General features: G+C 43.5%; 1 protein-coding gene across 1 annotated transcript in view; it reads right to left on the minus strand.

Moving 5' to 3' along the window:
• Positions 1-10,139: 10,139 nt before the first annotated feature.
• LOC115459320 (coiled-coil domain-containing protein 191-like) overlaps positions 10,140-20,830 on the minus strand; it is a 30,214-nt gene continuing 19,523 nt past the window's right edge. The window contains exon 4 of the mRNA XM_030189162.1: positions 10,140-11,103. Coding sequence (XP_030045022.1) covers positions 10,971-11,103 — 133 coding nt within the window. The 3' untranslated portion in view covers positions 10,140-10,970. The remainder of the gene's footprint in view (positions 11,104-20,830) is intronic.

The following is a 20,830-nucleotide window of genomic DNA, read 5'->3' on the forward strand; positions in this document are numbered from 1 at the left end:
GGAACTTGTCAATGATCTCAAGGCAGCTGGGACCACTGTCACCACGAAAACCATTGGTAACACATTACGACATAACGGATTGCAATCCTGCAGTGCCCGCAAGGTCCCCCTGCTCCGGAAGGCACATGTGACGGCCCGTCTGAAGTTTGCCAGTGAACACCTGGATGATGCCGAGAGTGATTGGGAGAAGGTGCTGTGGTCAGATGAGACAAAAATTGAGCTCTTTGGCATGAACTCAACTCGCCGTGTTTGGAGGAAGAGAAATGCTGCCTATGACCCAAAGAACACCGTCCCCACTGTCAAGCATGGAGGTGGAAATGTTATGTTTTGGGGGTGTTTCTCTGCTAAGGGCACAGGACTACTTCACCGCATCAATGGGAGAATGGATGGGGCCATGTACCGTACAATTCTGAGTGACAACCTCCTTCCCTCCGCCAGGGCCTTAAAAATGGGTCGTGGCTGGGTCTTCCAGCACGACAATGACCCAAAACATACAGCCAAGGCAACAAAGGAGTGGCTCAGGAAGAAGCACATTAGGGTCATGGAGTGGCCTAGCCAGTCACCAGACCTTAATCCCATTGAAAACTTATGGAGGGAGCTGAAGCTGCGAGTTGCCAAGCGACAGCCCAGAACTCTTAATGATTTAGAGATGATCTGCAAAGAGGAGTGGACCAAAATTCCTCCTGACATGTGTGCAAACCTCATCATCAACTACAGAAGACGTCTGACCGCTGTGCTTGCCAACAAGGGTTTTGCCACCAAGTATTAGGTCTTGTTTGCCAGAGGGATTAAATACTTATTTCCCTCTGCAGAATGCAAATAAATTCATATACTTTCCACAATGTGATTTTCCGGATTTAATTTGTGATGTGCTATCTCTCACTGTTACCAATAACCTACCCTTCAATTATGGGCTGCTCATGTCTTTGTCAGTGGGCAAACTTACAAAATCAGCAAGGGATCAAATACTTATTTCCCCCACTGTATGTATGTATATGTGTGTATTGGAGGCAGTGGCAGGAAGGGGGGTGCTATTTTTGGAGGGGTGGGCAATTAGGGTAATGAGGCAGGTGTGAAGGAGTTTGGAAGGAATATTTTTTGGGGTGGGGGAGTTTAGGTGTTTAGGAGAGTACAGAACAGGAAGAGGCATTTTGAAAGGAAGACTTCCCTACTTGCTATGTTTTACTGTATAAGTTTCTATACTGCAGAGGTTGAGATGCTTTTGTTTTTTTTTTGGGGGGGGGGGGGGTGGTTACTTCTTTGGAACCCTTGGTCCAGTATGACCCATTTTTGAAGTTGATGTGTGTCGTGTTTTGGTTTTTTTTTTAAACCAGGTTTTCCTGCATGCAAAGTTTCTTCCCATTCAGTTTGTCCCTGGACAGACCCAAACATACTCAACCCCTTGTTCTTTGCAACCCTTCCATTGGGTTGCAAAGAATAACCAGTTTGGAACGTTTCCAGTACAACCATTGCATTTTAAGGAAATACCAACAGCGGGGAGAGAATGGAATGCATGATGCACTCAGATTTCGAGGATACCTGAAATGGATGGACTGTTGCCACAGGAGAGTTTAATTTAAGTACATAATGATGGTACGTTTTAATAATTGTTTTTCCTACATATGGAAAAAGGGCTTCTATAAAATTGCACAACTACATCTGCATGTAAAAAGATGCACTTCCCTGTGAATGCCTACTTATGCATAGTTTACATATAGGTATTCTCCAGGTTGCAGCTTGGATGGAACAGAGGCAGAGTTGTGATCATGTATATTTTATAAAATACATGTGCAAATGCATAGAATATGTGAATAAATTTACACTTTTTCAGAGCAAGTGTGCAATGTTATTTGTTTAGGGGGATGGTTCTGGGAGTTTGTTTTTAAAAAGGCACATAGGCACCTATTGTGAAATTAGGTCTTACATGTTAATTTTTTTAGTTCTTCCAGACTAGTCCAGGTGGAGACTTCAGAACCACTGGCTCAAAGCCCTTCCCCTTATGAAGGGTTCTGTGCAGTTTGTATATAGCCAGTATTTCACTCACAAAGCAGAGCTGAAACATCCCCTCAAGACTAAGGATAGAGAAACAACACAACAATATCGCAATTTGAACTTTCAAGAAGCTGGAAGCTGAGAAAAGAAAGGTACTCCTATTATCAGCAATTCATCTGCCCTCAGTTGGGTTCTGGATTGGTCTGAAAGAAAATTAGCAGGTACGATTTAATTTTGCCTGCCTCCCCCCTCCCCCTCAGAGATGTGGGAAGTACCAAAGCTGTATTTTTTGGAGGAGAGTCCTGGCCAACACTTGCATCAGGACATCAGCTCCAAAGGCAGTATCTTGCTGGGTTTGGTCTTCAAACCTGTAATGCTGGGGGAAAGGAATATAACAAGGACTAAGCCACTCTGTCCTGTGGAGGAATCAAACGGTGCTCTGCCCAGGATGCAGCCTGTGCCCTTGTAGAATGCACTTTTAAAACCTCAAAAATGTAGTCAATCTCTATATGAGGACAGGGGTGTTCAAAAAGAAGAATCCCAAACTCTAAACTGAAATATATATTAAATAGAAGGGCAGGACAATTCAGTATAGGCTGTTCCTTCAGCCGAACTATATTTTAGTGAGACTAGCTGTAACGAAACAGCTCACTATAATGCTCTATACATCATCCGTACTCCTTTAAAATTGGGTAGAAGGGCTTTATTTAATGCATATGATTATAAAATATATGTTATCAAAAATGAGTGACTTTTAATAAACACCCCCCTACCCCCCAGTTCAAGAGCTTTTTTTCCCCCCCAAATTTCTTATTGCAAATCAACACACTATAATTTGTAATCTAACGAGTAAAAAGAAGTAGTAAAGCACTGGATATAATGAGAACAGTCAGACCTGGGCCCCCAATTTTTTTTTTTTAAATATATGCTTGCGCCAAGGTCCAACTGTTTAACATCCAACAGGAATCCCTATTTCAACAATTCTTCAGGGACGTCAGTGCTTCTTACCCCACAATTAAAATCCTTGCTTGTATTCCACAGCATGGCAAAACTGACCTTTTAAAACCTCAGGTACCGTTCTTTGTCCGAGTGTATGCTGACCCTACTGTAGACTTAGAAGTTACCAATTGTGCCACAGAGCAGCACGAAGTGGCAACCTGACTGAGGTGAGGCGCTTGCATCTCCTGGATGTATGTAGAATGCTATGCTGTTACCTGAAGGGTTTCATTAATCTCCCTGCACCTAAAACACTGGAAGCGACACAGTCTGATACAAAAGGAAGCAAACCTTTTGTATTGGATGAAAGGATGAGGAACCACTTTTTCCCTAGACATGACTAAAAGCAGTTCTTGACCATGAGTAGGTTTGCAGCTCCCAGAATTCTAAGGACTGAACAAATAGCTACATTCAGGCATGCCTGCGTCAGCAGTTCAAACAGCACCTGCAGTACTGGCAGCATCAAATTCAGATTCCCAATCATGCGAACTGACTCTTAAAGTTCAGGGGCTTCAATCTTTTCCAAAAATGTATAACATCTGCAAGCATTGCAAAGGGGTAACAAATGAATCTACCCCCTGAATTATGTTATAGCTGCTATAGAAATGATTTGTAGTAGTAGTATCCTTACTCTCGAGGAAGTAAGGACTAGGCCTTTGTCAAAGCTATCCTGCAAAAGCTCTACAGATTCTTGCTATAAATGACCATAATGGAACTGTGTGTCTCTCCTGACATGACACCTCTAAAAATGCATTGTATTCTTACATAGGCCAAGGAGGTTGAGCATGTCAAGACTATAAGAGTATCTGATTCACCCAGAATATCTCTGCATCCTCACGCTGTCAATGGCCATGCTGTAAGAACTTCCTGTATCTGGATTGGGCCCTGAAACAAGAGGCCTGACCCCCCCCCTCCCAAAAAAACCCCCCACAACAATATGAGTGGTTCCTCTGTTGTTGACAACACAAGATCGGCAGGGCCTGTGGGGCCATCAGTATAACTTTCCTATTTACTGAAGAAGTCTTCCTATCAAAGGCCAATGAAGAAATATCTATAACTGACTATAATGCAGCTAGGGCTGTACTGTGAGTCCAGTCTGTGCTGTGGATGAAGAAATATAGAAACAGAGAAAAGCAGATAAAGACAATATGGCCTATCCAGTCTGCCCATCCATGCCATCTACCATCCCTTTCCCTCCCTTAGAGATTTTGTGTATTTGTCCCAAGTTTTATTGAATTCAGATGGAAGTTTTTGTTTCCATCACCTCCACTATGAGGCTGTTGCACAAGTTCACCATCCTTTCTGTGAAGAAGCATTTCTTCAGGTTACTTCTGAGTCTATCCCCTTTCACCTTCAACCTATTCTCCCTCATTTCAGAGCTTCATTTCAATTGAAAGAGACTTACCTCTTGTGCATTTAATCCATGAAGTTATTTAAAATCTGTATCATATCTCCCCTCTCCTGTGTTTCTTGAGATCATTAGGTCTGTCCCACACACTTTATGATGAAGACCACTCATCCGCCCTCTGGACTGAGTCCTTTCTGTTTGTTTATTTTTTTCGTTAAGTCATGGTCTCCAGAATTGTATCCGGAAGGACAGAATGACTGGGTAATATCAAGCAATATCTACTGGTAGTGACTGACATGGCACTGTTTCGGCCAGATGCCTGCTTCAGGGGCCTTTATGTTGAAAAAATATCTACTGTGAATAAACGAACTTGGTTGTATAAACCACTGGTGTCTTTAAAAAGACGCTCAGTATCTAGTTAGAATGAGATGTGGATATTTCACGATCACTGCTGAACAGGATGCACTATAGTGGAGAAGAGACAGCTGAGGACAGAGATGAGTGAGGTCTAAAAAAATAGTGCGAAAAGTGGAATGGGTAGGTCATAGGTGCCCGGTATAAGAGGCTTGGACAGGCTAAGCCTCCCCTGCTGTGCTCTGAGGGGTTTAAATTGTTGATTTACCTTCATCCTCACAGCAGGAGCTGCAGTGAAAGCCCTCTAGCCTTGTCCAGTTGTAGAAATTGGTTTATGGTTTGTTTACCTTACTGCTGGGGGGGAGGGGGGGTTGGCTGGAGGTGTCCTGGGTTGCCAGGGAGATATTTACTGAGGATGACTTCCTGACCTGCACTGAGGACAGATAGCAGCAGAATCATACTGGGCCAGCATGATCAGCAAAACTCACCAGACAACAAAGTTGAAAAGATCATTTTATTTTCATTATAGTGTTTGGAATATGTCCACTCTGTAACCTTGGAGGATGTAATGGGTCAGTTCAGCAAGCTGAAGAGTAGTAAATCACCGGGACCTGATGGTATTCATCCCAGAGTATTAACAGAACTAAAAAATGAACTTGCGGAGCTACTGTTAGAAATATGCAATCTGTCCCTAAAATCGAGTGTAGTACCGGAAGACTGGAGGGTAGCCAATGTTACTCCGATTTTTAAGAAGGGTTCCAGAGGAGATCCGGGAAATTATAGACCGGTGAGTCTGACGTCGGTGCCGGGCAAGATGGTGGAGGCTATTATTAAGAATAAAATTGCAGAGCATATACAAAAACATGGACTGATGAGACAAAGTCAGCACGGATTTAGTGAAGGGAAGTCTTGCCTCACCAATCTAATGCATTTTTTTGAGGGGGTAAGCAAACATGTGGACAATGGGGAGCCGGTTGATATTGTATATCTGGATTTTCAGAAGGCGTTTGACAAAGTGCCGCACGAAAGACTCCTGAAGAAATTGCAGAGTCATGGAATCGGAGGTAGGGTATTATTATGGATTAAGAACTGGTTGAAAGATAGGAAGCAGAGAGTAGGATTGCGTGGCCAGTATTCTCAGTGGAGGAGGGTAGTTAGTGGGGTCCCGCAGGGGTCTGTGCTGGGTCCGTTGCTTTTTAATGTATTTATAAATGACCTAGAGATGGGAATAACTAGTGAGGTAATTAAATTCGCCGATGACACAAAATTATTCAGGGTCGTCAAGTCGCAGGAGGAATGTGAACGATTACAGGAGGACCTTGCGAGACTGGGAGAATGGGCGTGCAAGTGGCAGATGAAGTTCAATGTTGACAAGTGCAAAGTGATGCATGTGGGTAAGAGGAACCCGAATTATAGCTACGTCTTGCAAGGTTCCGCGTTAGGAGTTACGGATCAAGAAAGGGATCTGGGTGTCGTCGTCGATGATACGCTGAAACCTTCTGCTCAGTGTGCTGCTGCGGCTAGGAAAGCGAATAGAATGTTGGGTGTTATTAGGAAGGGTATGGAGTCCAGGTGTGCGGATGTTATAATGCCGTTGTATCGCTCCATGGTGCGACCGCACCTGGAGTATTGTGTTCAGTACTGGTCTCCGTATCTCAAAAAAGATATAGTAGAATTGGAAATGGTACAGCGAAGGGCGACGAAAATGATAGTGGGGATGGGACGACTTTCCTATGAAGAGAGGCTGAGAAGGCTAGGGCTTTTCAGCTTGGAGAAGAGACGGCTGAGGGGAGATATGATAGAAGTGTATAAAATAATGAGTGGAATGGATCGGGTGGATGTGAAGCGACTGTTCACGCTATCCAAAAATACTAGGACTAGAGGGCATGAGTTGAAGCTACAGTGTGGTAAATTTAAAACGAATCGGAGAAAATTTTTCTTCACCCAACGTGTAATTAGACTCTGGAATTCGTTGCCGGAGAACGTGGTACGGGCGGTTAGCTTGACGGAGTTTAAAAAGGGGTTAGATAGATTGCTAAAGGACAAGTCCATAGACCGCTATTAAATGGACTTGGAAAAATTCCGCATTTTTAGGTATAACTTGTCTGGAATGTTTTTACGTTTGGGGAGCGTGCCAGGTGCCCTTGACCTGGATTGGCCACTGTCGGTGACAGGATGCTGGGCTAGATGGACCTTTGGTCTTTCCCAGTATGGCACTACTTATGTACTTATGTACTTATATGGCATTTTATCCCACAATAAACATGAATTAGGGTGTTTTGTGGCTCTACATGAGAATTGTGATGATATGATCTCGTTTCATATTGTTGACGGTCTGCATTTTCCATATGGGTGGTATATTGGTGTATTAGGTTCTGCCCAGTGTAATATTTATGGTACAGTAAGGTTCTGAGTGTGTTTTTGCACAAAGTTGTGCATAGTGTTTTGCAGTTGAGCGATTGTGCTTAGAATATGCTTTGAGCAACCACTTTATTCTTTGACATATGATACATATGTGATATCTAAATTTAATAAAAGGTATTAATTGTGATTATTTTATTTTTATTTATTTATTTTTTCTGTGTGTTATCAGACAATTATGTATATAAGCTCTGGCCCTGGCTCCACCCCCTAACCCCGCCCCCTTTAGCCTCCCCAAACAGTTGGGCCACTGACTGCCTATGGTAGGCATGAATCACTTGTTTACTCTTCAAAAATACAAGGACTTGGGAGCAAGCAATGAAGTTACTAAGAAGTAAATTTAAAACAAAGCGGACAGAATATTTCTTCATGCAATATGTAATTAAATTCTGGAACTTGTTGCCAGAAAATGTGGTAAAAGTTACATTAGGAGGGCTTAAAGGTTTACACCACTTCTTAAAAGAAAAGTTCATAAGCCATTATTAAAATTGACTTGGGACAATCCACTGTATCTTTCTAAGATAAGCAGCAGAAAAGCTGTTTTACTCTTTTGGGATCTGGTCCATGTTGGACCTGGATTGGCCAGTGTTGGAAACAGGATACTGGGTTTGATGGACTTTTGGTCTGTCCCAGTATCTGTCTCATGACTATTCACTGTGAGTGTCCTGAAAACCCGACTGCCTGACTTGAAAATCTCTGGTGTGGAGGGATGAAGAGGAAGATGCTTTTATTAAATAGGTGGGCTTCTGACACAGGTATTTTTTTTTATAAAGAAACCCATTAAGATTAATTGGCATATACATAAGACCTAAGGGTGTGTGTGACCGCTGAAGACTGAAACTAACTACCCCTTGCTCTCAAAGTGCTATGCACTCTAGCATGTGCAACTATACTGCATCTAGAAAAGATGACTAGAGTTCTTTTTGGTTCCTGTTCTGAAGCAGGGTTAACCTTCTGTGTCTCTTTCAGGCTGCAGTGACTTGTAAAAACCCATAACCAATTATCTTATGCTTCCAAAGGATGCTTTTATATGCATGTTTTCTGAGCACTGCTACATTGATAGCTATTGTTCAGCTTCCTGTGTTTACAGCTTCCATTCCCATGGCTGCTGAGCAAATAGAAAAAAAGAACCAGAGGGACTGCTGTTTGTTCTATTATTGTAGCCTCTCCTTCCCTAATCAGTGCTCCTTCTTCCTTCCTGTCTAAACATACACGGTAGAGGTCATATACCAGTAAATCTCTTTCTGAATAAGCACAGGCAAAGCTACACACTAATATCTTCTTTATCCATGGTTTTCTGCCTGTATTTACAATGTATTATCACTTATAAATTATTTCTAGTGTATTGTTAAAAAAAAAACCCACAAAACCCTGCCTCATGCATCAGTTTTCCCTGCCTGTCAACAGTAAGGGACAAAGGCTGCATTCCTTTATGAGGAGAAGGAAGAGGCTGAAAAAAGCTTTGGTGTAGGATTATTGCCTTGACACTGACATCCAGAAAGCCCTGCCCCTGCAGGTCAGAGTGTCATACATAACTTTTTTTTTTTTAAACTCAGACTATGGACCCATCCATCTTGAGCTGGAAACTCATGTAAAGGAACTTAAATCTCAGGTACCAGAGGTATTTTTCTGAGTGTATCATGAATGTGTTTAAAATGCTATCTCTCTACCAGTACCAATTACGTGTTTGCAAGCAACTTCACTTAGCAAAAGGGAGAGTTGCATGGAGACTAGTGTGAGATGCCTTGAAACATGCAAAAATACCAAATTCCAGGTGTTCTGAACTGTTTTTCATGCAACACGCACTTTTGTGAACTCTAAAGTATACTTCGTAGTAGTAAACTTTAGTGTAGAAGTATATGTAGCTTTCTCAGTGAGCAACTGTGAATGCAAATCAACACCTTAATGAAGGTTTTTGTGAAAATGAGCACATGCAAAAGGCTTTGCAGGCCTTTTTGCAACAGCAACCACAATGCCAAATTTCCCAGTTTCAATGTGGTGCATAAAGTTAATATAAAGTCCCCCCTTTTCCCTGAAGCCTCTCCTGGGGACCTAAAAGCCTTGGTGGTCTAGTGAGCCACAATTCCCTCCAGTCCCAAGGCAGGGCATAACTGCTTTAAAGAACCCTTCCCACTCTACTGGAGCCTCTGCCCCCAACATTTAAAATTCTGAGTACTGGCCCTGATCTGACCCCCCCCCTTTTTTTTTCCCAGTGCTAGTACTGAGTGTATCACAAGGGGTCAGCCAGCATAATTTTAATGGGTAAAGAAATTTGGATTTAGTTCATGCTTGTTCTCATTAATATAAAGTGAGTTACCAACTGCACCTGAGTGTATTTTAGAAGCAGTAGCCCCTAGGGCAGGCGTGAGTGAGGATTACCCTTGTTCCCACCAACTCCTGGGTTACGTGAGGGTTCTGGGTGGGACTAGCCTTCAGTTGTTTTTAGTGGTACAGCATGGGTAGTTTTAGTATTTATGCTCCTGGTTGAGGCTGGGTGGGAGGGCTGCAGTACAATAGAGCATCAGGACTTTGAAGTCTGCCTGTGAGAGATTTTTTTTGCATTCATTTACACCTTGAGCCAATGCTGGAAGTTTAGGGACAGACTCCAAAGCCGGCCTTCAGGGCCCTTTAAATTGTACCGCCACTGCATGAAATGGGCCTTTTTTTTTTGTAAGATGTTTTTCCATGTTGCCACAAGAGAGAATGCACAAAATTCCTGGCTGTGAAAACACAAGAAAAAGTACTAGTGAAATTTAGTTATGGGATGCAGATGACCCAAGAGCTAATGTTTCATACTGTAGCTAAATTTTGCAAAACCAGTTAATAGTCTGTAACCACGGTTGCTGGTTTGTACATGAAACTTTAATTTTTGGTACTTTGCTAGTTGGTTCATCCCTATCAATCTTGTAGCTATAGAGTAAATGAGAAGACTTGATGTATGCTAAGTGAGAGAGAGGCTGCCTCCCTGGAAACACTTTTATAAAAATGAGCCATAGGACTGGGCAGAAATTTTCAAATGCTGCTTTAATTATTCCAGGACTTTTCATTTATTTCTAGACATGCATCCGTCAAATAAGAGCTTGGCTGTACCAAACCACTTGTAAACATTATGAAAGAATAAAAGGAGCAAAAAAGTTCACAGCACTTTTCCTGTTTTATTTCTCTAAGCTCAAGGGCTGATAATAGGCTACACAAGTTATCAAGAACCTGGTCAAAAGAAACTCAAAAGTTAAGCAACGGTAACATACAAAAAAAAAACAAACAAACCCTGAGAATTTTTTTTTATAGCTTGTGCTCTGACTTGCTTATTCTGTTTGGGCCTGAGGAAAGGCAATGTTAAGTTCTGAGACAGTCAAGAAACGTATTATATCAGTCCAATAAAAAAAAAAGTATTACGTTATATATATATATTTTTTTTTTTGTTGTTGTTTGTTTGTCTTTATTTCCATGTGTGTAGCTTCATAAACCCTTAAAAAAAGGCTCTGAATCTGTGCAAGTGCTTTTGTGTGGCCAGCATACCATCCTAGTTTGCAGGTGAGCACAGTTTGAAAGTTAGTAATGCAGATATTGGCAACGTTAAGAAAAATAAAATGTCCTATACATTCTTTGTACCATGATCTATTGCTGAAGTCAAACTGAAATCTTGTCTACTGGCCCAGAAAACATGGGACATGTAATTGGTTCTTAGTTTTTAGCCCACATTTGTAATACAGAGTGGAATTCTCACTGACTGCACAAGATACCTTACCAGGCTGGCTTGAGCATGAATGGGGACCTCTGCATATTCCCTATGGTCATGCACCTCAGTGATGGCGCATCTTCTCAGGACAGAGTCATCTTTCAAGCCCATGTGGTGATGTTATGTCCTAAAATCAGGAAGTATTTCAGCAACTTTCTTACGGAGTTCTTCCCTCCTTTCCTCTCTCTCTTTTTCTTCTTTCATGAGTTTTGGGAATCTCCTCCATGCTTTAAACCCGGCCAGCACTAGTCTCCTTTAAAACACAGAAAGGAAGTAGCACAGACTTTTACCATTGGCAAGAATAGTAAATCTCAACACCATTCTCCCTTGCTTCCCCCCCCCTGCCTGGCTGCAAGACATGGAGGAAAAACATGGCAGTTCCAACCTTTTTTTTTTTTTTTTTTGAAACTTTGATTTTTTTTTATAAAGAACCATACAATTACATCAATAATTGTAACAATATCCAACACAAATAGACCATCACATTACCCCTCCCCCCTTCTTCCCAACATCACTCAGTAGGGTAGGATAATAATACTAATAATTACAAAGGACAATAAAGCTCAAAGCAGGCAATGAGGCAGTAGGGACCTCCAAACATACTGCCTCCAATTCCCTTACCATGGAGGAACTAGGAAATATACCTTTAAAAGTTAGTCTACCGATTACAATTTCTATCCTATCTGGAGGTGTGGAAAGCCCTTTCCAAAGAAAGCCAGCCACATTGTACCGACTGCCATAACTAATCAAACTGATGCCCTTCAATTCCAAGGTGATTTTATGGTATATCCGGAGTTCTGCAACTGCATAGTTCCATTGTGAAACAAAAGGACCTGCATTATCTCTCCAACTCCGGGCTACACCCAGTCTGGCTGCCAGAATCAATAAATGGGCAATCCCCTGAGGAATCCCCTCTGCCAGGGACACGCCTGTTTTTCAGACCCTGCAAGCAGGCCAGTTTATCTCTCCCCCCCCCTCCTGTCCAATCATATAGTTCTCCAATAAATTTGTACTTTAGGGCAGTCCCACCACATGTGTTCTTCTGTGCTTCCAGAGAGGTGGGATGTACCTATGGTTTAAACTGAATAAAATGTGGGCAAAAACCTTAGAATAAGTACAGATGCCTACCTGAGAACCAGAATGGCTGGCCAGGGATTTTGAGAATGAATAAGGGTGCACAGTGGACATGTGCTCTTTGCCAAGCTTCACTGAAGAACCAAAGTTGTCCCCTCTCTAACAAGTTATTAAAAACTTAGGCCACATTATTGATTGGAAGAAGTAGCAAGAGTTGCCTGTTTTCTGTCTCTCTGTTGCTGCCTTTGGGCATGTGACTAGATGGGCTGTTTCAGTAGTAGTAGACAAGTATAAGACTGGTAAGGCCTGTGTGCAGAGATCACTTGGAAGTACTGGGATGGGTACTGCTGCCACTTGAACAAGATTTGTGGTCTGTGAATGGTGGTCTTTTGATCAACTGGCTGTGCAGATTTCATGTACTGAGGAACAGTTGTCCTTAAGGAGACAATGTTCTTCACTTTCTTTCCAAATGGCTGTCTCTGAGCCAAGGCCCCTCTACACAGCCATTATATAAGTCCTGTTGAAGGCTCAAGCATGCAACCATACTATTTTTCAAGCCCCTATAGCAATGCCTGCCATGCTGGAGTGATTATCGTAAGCATCATATGGGAAGTGGATCACTTGGTACTTACAAGCAATTATAAAGCAACATTTTGGTGGCATCTAGAGGAGTTCTTCAGAAGAATATGGTGATACCACAGAATTCTGAGCTGATAAGACATGATGTGTAAGCTGAGCGTAGGTCTCTGCCTTGGGGAGGGGTACATTACAGAAGGTTTTGAGATTTTTTTTTCTCAAAATGTTTTTATTATTTGGAGGCAGCCTCTGTGACAGCAGTGATGGGAAAGCTCCATCATGGTATACCCTGGGCTGTCCTTTATTCTTCAGATCCAGATTTTTGGATCCTGGGATTGAGAAAGGTGTTTGCCAGATCTTTACCTGCACATCCTAGAAAAGTGGCTCTCAAGCCTCTCTTGGGTGACCACCAGCCAGTCAAGTTTTCAGGATATTTCTAATGAATATGCATGAGACATTTGCATGCCTGTCATGGAGAAAGATTTGCATATAATGGGAGGTATCTTTCTCTTCAATAGGGATATTCTGAAATCCTGACTGGCTGGTGGCTCCTAGGACAGGTTTGAGAACTACTGTCCTAGAAGACCTAATGGACTGGAAGCACTAAGGCCTCTCAGGGCAAGTTTATCAACTGCAGAATAAAAAAGTTACCTTTAGCAGGTGTTCTCAGAGGAGAGCAGGATATGTAGTCATACCTGCGGGTAATGTCATCCCAGTGTTCTCTTTTGGAAGCATGCCACTGTGCATGTGCATGTCTTCCCCACAACTCCTAGGGAGGGAGAGGGGTAGGTGGATATGTAAGAATATATATCCTGCTGTCCTCAGAGACCACCAGGCTGTTTGAAGTGAAAAGGGGAGAAAACAACACAAGAATCTCACCAAACTTTTTTTTTTAAACAGCCTGGAAAAGAACAAATGAGCTAGGGGGGTGGCATTGAATTTTTTTTTTTGTTACATTTGTACCCTGCACTTTCCCACTTTTGTACCTCGGGCAATGGAGGGTTAAGTGACTTGCCCAGAGTCACAAGGAGCTGCCTGTGCCTGAAGTGGGAATTGAACTCAATTCCTCAGTTCCCCAGGACCAAAGTCCACCACCCTAACCACTAGGCCACTCCTCTAGAACCTGAATAAGTTCTGAATGACTGTCTGACCGAACTGGCTGTTATGTCGGGAATCCTATTCTAGACAGTAGTGAAATGTGAATCTGTAGACTGATGACCACGTTATAACTTTGCTGATCTCAGATTGGTTACTGACACAGCCATGGACCTAACATTGTGAGCTGTGACATGATTCTCCAGTTAGATCAGCTTTGACATAAATGAAGGAGATGCAGTCTGTTAGCTAACTGGATAATATGCATTTACCGATCCTGTTTGGGTCAAAAGAAACAAAAGCTGGACGGACTGTCTATGGGCTTTAGACTGCTTCAAATAGAATGCCAGGCTCTCTTTGCAGTCCAAAGTGTGCACTGTGCTTTCACCAGGATGGGTATGGGGTCTTGGGAAAAATGATGGTAGAACAATCGACTGGTTAAGGTGGAATTCTGACACTATGTTAGGAAAGAACTTAGGATGCGTACACAGAACTACATTATTATGGTGAAACACTGTGGTAATATGGATCAGGTACTAAAGCATACAGCTCACTACACCTGTGTGCTGAAGTAACCACCACCAAAAACAAGACCTTCCAGTCAGGTACTTCATAAGTACATAAGTAATGCCACACTGGGAAAAGACCAAGGGTCCATCGAGCCCAGCATCCTGTCCACGACAGCGGCCAACCCAGGCCAAGGGCACCTGGCAAGCTTCCCAAACGTACAAACATTCTATACATGTTATTCCTGGAATTGTGGATTTTTCCCAAGTCCATTTAATAGCCGTTTATGGACTTGTCCTTTAGGAAACCGTCTAACCCCTTTTTAAACTCTGCCAAGCTAACCGCCTTCACCACGTTCTCCGGCAACGAATTCCAGAGTTTAATTATGCGTTGGGTGAAGAAACATTTTCTCCGATTTGTTTTAAATTTACTACACTGTAGTTTCATCGCATGCCCCCTAGTCCTAGTATTTTTGGAGAGCGTGAACAGATGCTTCACATCCACCTGTTCCACTCCACTCATTATTTTATATACCTCTATCATGTCTCCCCTCAGCCGTCTCTTCTCCAAGCTGAAAAGCCCTAGTCTCCTTAGTCTTTCTTCATAGATGTATGTTTTTGCTTTTGTAATTTGATGGAAATTTAGTTTATAATTACAATGCTGTTAGAAGGCAGACTGTTTTTCCCTCCATGCTTGGACTATTAATAAAGACTTCTTATACATAATAATAATAATAATAATAATAATAATAATAATAATAATAATCAGCGCTTTTTTTGTAGAAAAAAAGGTGCCGGTACTCATTATGGGCGGGGTCACCACACATGGCTCCACCCCTATGATAGCCACACCCACATTAACCATACCCCTTATTCCAGCCATGGCGCATATAAACAGACATCCTTGAAAATATTATACTAGTATAGGAGAAAAAAATAACGTGATTTTTCTCATAAATAATTTCTGTAAGCTGTTACAGCTCCAGTATACCCAGTGCAAAATAAGACAGCAGATGTAAATTCTCAAATTAGACATATTCAAATGAAGCAGCCATGGGCATAATCATATATAAGAAATCATATGAAGGGTTAATTCTGTTTAAAGGTGCTGAAATATTATTTTAAATTCTTAGTCCTGCAAGAAGTGAAGGTATGCCAGATGGTTCAGATTATATTGAACTCTAGCGTTTGCCGGGCTGGGTTAGAAAGGTCAGAGACAGGAATTTCTTTCACCCTGGTGAATGATGAAAGCTAGCTCAACAGCTGTATATTATTAGGCATACTGAATAGTTTTGTAGGCAGGCAGTTTGTTTAGGATTAAATAGAAAAATGCTTAGATAGAAAATACTATTTAGAGAGAGAGAGGCAATAGATTAATATTTACAAGTTCCTGATATTTAGAATATGTCTTATAAGAAATACTGATTCTGTGTATTCTGTGTAGTTAAATGTAGAATACCTTTTTAAATCTAATGTTACTCTCTGCTGTATTTTCTAAGCAAAGACTGTAGTGAAGAGGCCAACATGTGGTTTGACTTAGCCATAGTTCTGGCTGGTTCAATGTATAAGCTGATAGGTGAACAAGGTCAGAACTAGTCAGCTCTCTTCTCCTTGATTAATTATAGGTAAAATGTAGAAATGGTCTTGAAAGTGATAACCTGATATGTATGCTATTAAGTAAGACTGACTTTTGACCTCTTTAATGAATGCCAGAGTTTAGTTAGCAGTTAGTATGAACCAGACTAGGAATATGAGAATAATAAATGTAAGAATATCCATTATCCTCTAAGTGAACCCAGGTTAAGCTATAGATGAGAAATCAATCATAATGAGAAAATATAAGAGTTCTGGAGACCAAATGTCTGGCTTGAGGGGCCCCAGGTTAGAGGTCAGTTTAGGATGTCTGGAACCTATGTAACTGATATTTTTAAAGTAATGATTGGTTGAGGCAAAGTGACCAATCTATTCCTTAACCAATTGGAGAGTAAGGGGGCTGGGCTAGGCTAGGCTGGATAGAACTGTATTTAAGTAGGAGCAGAAGCAGTTTACGTCAGAAGGAGCTCAGAAGAAAGAGAAGGACAGAAGGAACAGACAGAAGAAGGAGAAGACAGCATAAGAAGAGAAGCAGCTGAGACAAAGACACAGAGAGCTGAGAGAAAGACACAAAGAGAAGAAGAGACTTAATGCTGATGTCCTGCTTTGTTTGCTGGCAAATAAAGAAGATTACTTTCTCATTCTGGTGTGTGCTGTCTGACTCCTGAAGCATCACAAATTCATGCATCCATTCCTGCAACAATTCTTGGTGGCAGCGGTGGGATGAATCCTGCATTAATCCCAGCACCCAACTGACTGGAGAACATTCGCCGGGTATGTATTCTGTATTGTAATTCTAGCTAGAAAATTGTAAATCAGCCCCTCAAACAAATTGAGGAAGGAGAGCCTGATCAACTCTCAGCGAAGGCCCTAGTACCTTCTAATCTAGAGGAGATTAGAAGCGAAAACGCTTGAGCTTATCTGTATCTGAGAAATCTGAAATTGTTGGGTGGGATTTTCTGTATGGAATGTGTGATGCGTGAATGATTATTGAGTGCGGACTTCTTATAGCTGCATTTCCAATTAACGCGAGTTCAATTGGTCAGCAACGGAAGGAAGCGATTGCTGTCTGTTTACCTAGTGTTTCGAGAGTGCAGACCCCTTACTGCACTTTCAAAAATTCCCTCCCTTTTTGTGTGTTGTAACTGTAAGCATTATGGGTGGGACATCATCTAGACAAATTGCTACCCCCCTAGACTGTATGCTTAAGAACTTCAAAAAAGGATTTTTAATTAATGACTATGGACAGACTTTAAGCTCAAGTACTCTAAGAACCTTGTGTGAAGTTGAGTGGCCATCTATGGGAGTGGGGTGGCCCCCTAGTGGCAGCTTAGATATTGAAGTAATCCGGAAGGTCTACAGCATAGTTGTAGGAGAACCAGAATATTCTGAACAACTCCCTTATATAGATTCCTGGGACAGCCTTGTGACTGACCCTCCCTCGTGGTTGAAAACTTATATGGGATCCCCAGTAAAATTCATGTTAGGCCGTGTTCAAAGAAAGATTAGAAAATCTAAACTAGAAGAGGGAAAGAGCCCTAGGAAGCCTACCACCCAATCGGTGGCTTCCGCCCCTACCCTGTCTGAGAAACCCATACTCTCTGATGACCCCTCAGACCTTGAGCCACCACCTTATGGCCCATTGTTGGGGTTCCGTGCTACCCCCAGAGATCCACGCCGTCCAGCCCAAGCTTCTCCAGCACAGGCTTCTCCGGATAGTTCTTCCCCTCCTGTGCAAAACCTGCCACATCCTAGGTTGGACTTTTCACCCAGTCTCTACTCTCCTCTGCCACATCCTCTCCTGTTAACCTCTGAAGACCCGCTTTGGGTTCCACTCCCTGACTCCTCAACTCCTGACAGCCCAGCCTCTCCCTCTAATACCCCTACCCACTCATCAGGGGCCCGGCATCCCTTTCAATGGACTGACTCACCTGTGACCACCTCTCAGTCTATGAGTACCCCTCCCCATCCCTCAGGGGTTCAACATACCTCCACTGAATGGGTTAGACCCGCTGCAATCACCTTTGAGCATGATAGGAGGGTAGCTCCTAGCTCTACCTCAGGTTCTATTCCCACCTCCTCGAGAGTTCTGCCCCTCCGCCAGGTAACTACCACTCGACCGGATCCTAATAATCAGGGTCAGGTTATACAGGCACAGGCCTACCAGTATGTACCCTTCACAACCACCGATCTCCTGAATTGGAAGACGCATTACCCCTCTTATACTGAAAAGCCTCAGGCAGTGGTGGACCTAGTGGCTAGTATTATGGCCACCCATAACCCAACCTGGACTGATTGTCAACAACTTCTCCTGACCCTCTTCACAACTGAGGAGAGGCGGAAGATTTTGCAAAATGCTGAGGCCATCACGCGAGAGCGTGTCCCCGGGGGGACACAGGATCCAGAGGGATGGGTTAGAGCTCGGTTTCCTCGCGCAGCTCCAGTTTGGGATCCAAATGATGGGCAGCACTATGAACTGTTGTCTGGCTATTGCCGGGACTTGCTGGAAGGTATGAGGAAAGGCATAAAGAGGCCCATTAATCTGGCAAAGGTCTCTGAAATTCTCCAAGGGGCAACTGAATCCCCTGGGGCCTTTCTAGAGCGACTAATTGAAGCCTACAGAACATACACCCCATTTGACCCTGAAGCCCAAGAAAACCAGAGAATGGTGAATAGTGCATTGGTGGCCCAGAGTATGCCAGATATCCGGAAGAAGTTGCAGCGTCAGGAGGGATTCGCAGGGATGAATACCACCCAGCTAATTGAGATCGCAACCAAGGTTTTCATTAATAGAGATCAGGAGGTGCGCCGAGAGGCTGACCGGAAGATGCAGAAGAAGGCCGACCTTTTAGCGGCAGCCATTACTAATTCCACCCTTAACCGAGGTCGACCTCTAGCTAATGGGAAGCCAAAGTGGGACCCCGGACCACCAGCCAGGCCCCGAGATTCCTTCAATCAATCCCAGCCAAGGGGGGAGAATCCCAGACCAAGATTGGAGAGGGATCAGTGTGCCTATTGTAAGGAAAGAGGGCACTGGAAAGATGAATGCCCCCAGAGGCGCCAGGGACTGAGAAGGGGACCAGGAGATCGAGGAAGCCGAGGCCGAGTTCGAGAGGGAAGATATGAGCCTCCTGAATCTGACATCATCGGGATAGCCGAGATGGCAGAATGGGACGAATAGGACAGACCGGGTTCCTACAAACTGGGCTCCCAGGAACCTATGGTCAAGTTAACTATAGGGAGCCGCTCAATTCCATTCATGATTGATACAGGAGCTGAACATTCTGTTGTGATGGAGCGATTAGCGCCTGTGTCTGGAAAAACTGTCCGAGTGGTGGGTGCCACGGGGGTGCAGAACCGGAGGCCCTTCCTGACAACCCGTAGATGCCAATTAGGCTCACACACAGTCACTCATGAATTCCTGTATATGCCAGACTGTCCAATCCCTTTGTTAGGCCGAGACCTGCTGTCCAAGCTTAGGGCCCAAATTTCCTTTGACTCTGATGGCCAGACTTCAGTCTCCTTTCGGCCCCCAGCATCCAGCCCTAAGGGTATATTGAGTTTCTGTTGCCCTCTTGAAGAAGAATGGCGGCTGCATCAGTCGCAGGGCCAAGTTGACCTACCCCTGGCAGATAGCTTTCAAGTCAGAGGGGTATGGGCAGAAGATAATCCCCCAGGGTTGGCCCGAAATATTCCTCCTGTCCATGTAGACTTACTTCCAAGTGCCCGGCCAATCCATCTTCGTCAATACCCAATTCCCAGAAAGGCTCTGGAAGGGATTCAAGCACATTTGAATCGTCTGTTATCCCATGGAATTATTCGTCCTTGCCAGTCTCCATGGAATACGCCACTATTGCCAGTTCAGAAGCCAGGGACTGAGGACTACCGGCCAGTCCAAGACTTACGAGTGGTTAACAAATCCACTATTTCATTACACCCTGTAGTGCCTAATCCATATGTCCTGTTAGGATTGATACCTTCTGGAGCTACCCATTTCACAACACTAGACCTAAAAGATGCCTTCTTTTGTATTCGGGTGGCCCCCGCTAGTCAACTGCTTTTCGCCTTTCAATGGGAAAACCCAGTAACAGGAAGGAAGCTTCAGTACACATGGACCCGCCTGCCACAGGGGTTCAAGAATTCCCCCACTATTTTTGGGACAGCCCTAGGACAAGATCTTAAGACTTTTAAATCTGAGCCTTCCAGGCGAGTTTTACTCCAGTATGTAGATGACCTCCTGATTGCAGCAGTGACCCAGGAAGAGTGTTTTGAGGCTACCAGAGAATTGCTGGAGCTACTCTTGGATGCAGGCTATAAGGTCTCACGCTCAAAGGCCCAACTTTGTCAGTCAGAAGTGAAGTATCTGGGCTTTTGTATTTCCCAGGGAAGTCGGAGACTGGATGCTAGTAGGAAGCAAGCGGTAGCTGCAATTCCCCAACCCAAGTCCAGAAGAGAAGTTAGGGAATTCCTGGGAGCAGCTGGATTCTGCAGAATTTGGATTCCAAATTTTGCACTGATGGCGAAACCCCTTTACCAAGCCACAAAGGGGGGTGAAAAGGAACCATTTGAATGGGGACCTACTGCTCAACAATCCTTCATTGCCATAAAGAAAGCCCTACTCCAAGCCCCTGCGTTAGGCCTTCCTGATGTGGAGAAACCTTTCTCACTGTATGTCCATGAGCGACAGGGGGTTGCTCTGGGTGTGCTGACCCAGATGATGGGATCTTGGCAGAGGCCTGTTGCATACCTGTCTAAACAGCTGGATGGAGTGGCTAAAGGATGGCCAGCCTGCATGAGGGCCATTGCAGCAACAGCCTTACTGGTCCAGGAAGCTGATAAGTTGACCTTGGGGCAAGAACTGGTTGTTAAAGTCCCCCACGCAGTTCTCACCCTCATGGAGTATAAGGGCAACCACTGGTTTACAAATAACCGTATGGTTAAGTACCAAGCTAGCTTGTGTGAGAATCCACGGATACACCTGGAAACAGTGGCTACATTCAATCCGGCTACTCTTTTGCCAGCATCTGAGGGACCACCAGATCATGACTGTATCCAAACTATGGATGAAGTGTACTCCAGTCGACCAGATCTTAAAGATGTGCCTTGGAGGGACCCAGATGTAATTTATTTTACAGA

Source organism: Microcaecilia unicolor, unplaced genomic scaffold (genome assembly GCF_901765095.1).
Source record: "Microcaecilia unicolor unplaced genomic scaffold, aMicUni1.1, whole genome shotgun sequence".
NCBI lineage: Eukaryota > Metazoa > Chordata > Amphibia > Gymnophiona > Siphonopidae > Microcaecilia > Microcaecilia unicolor.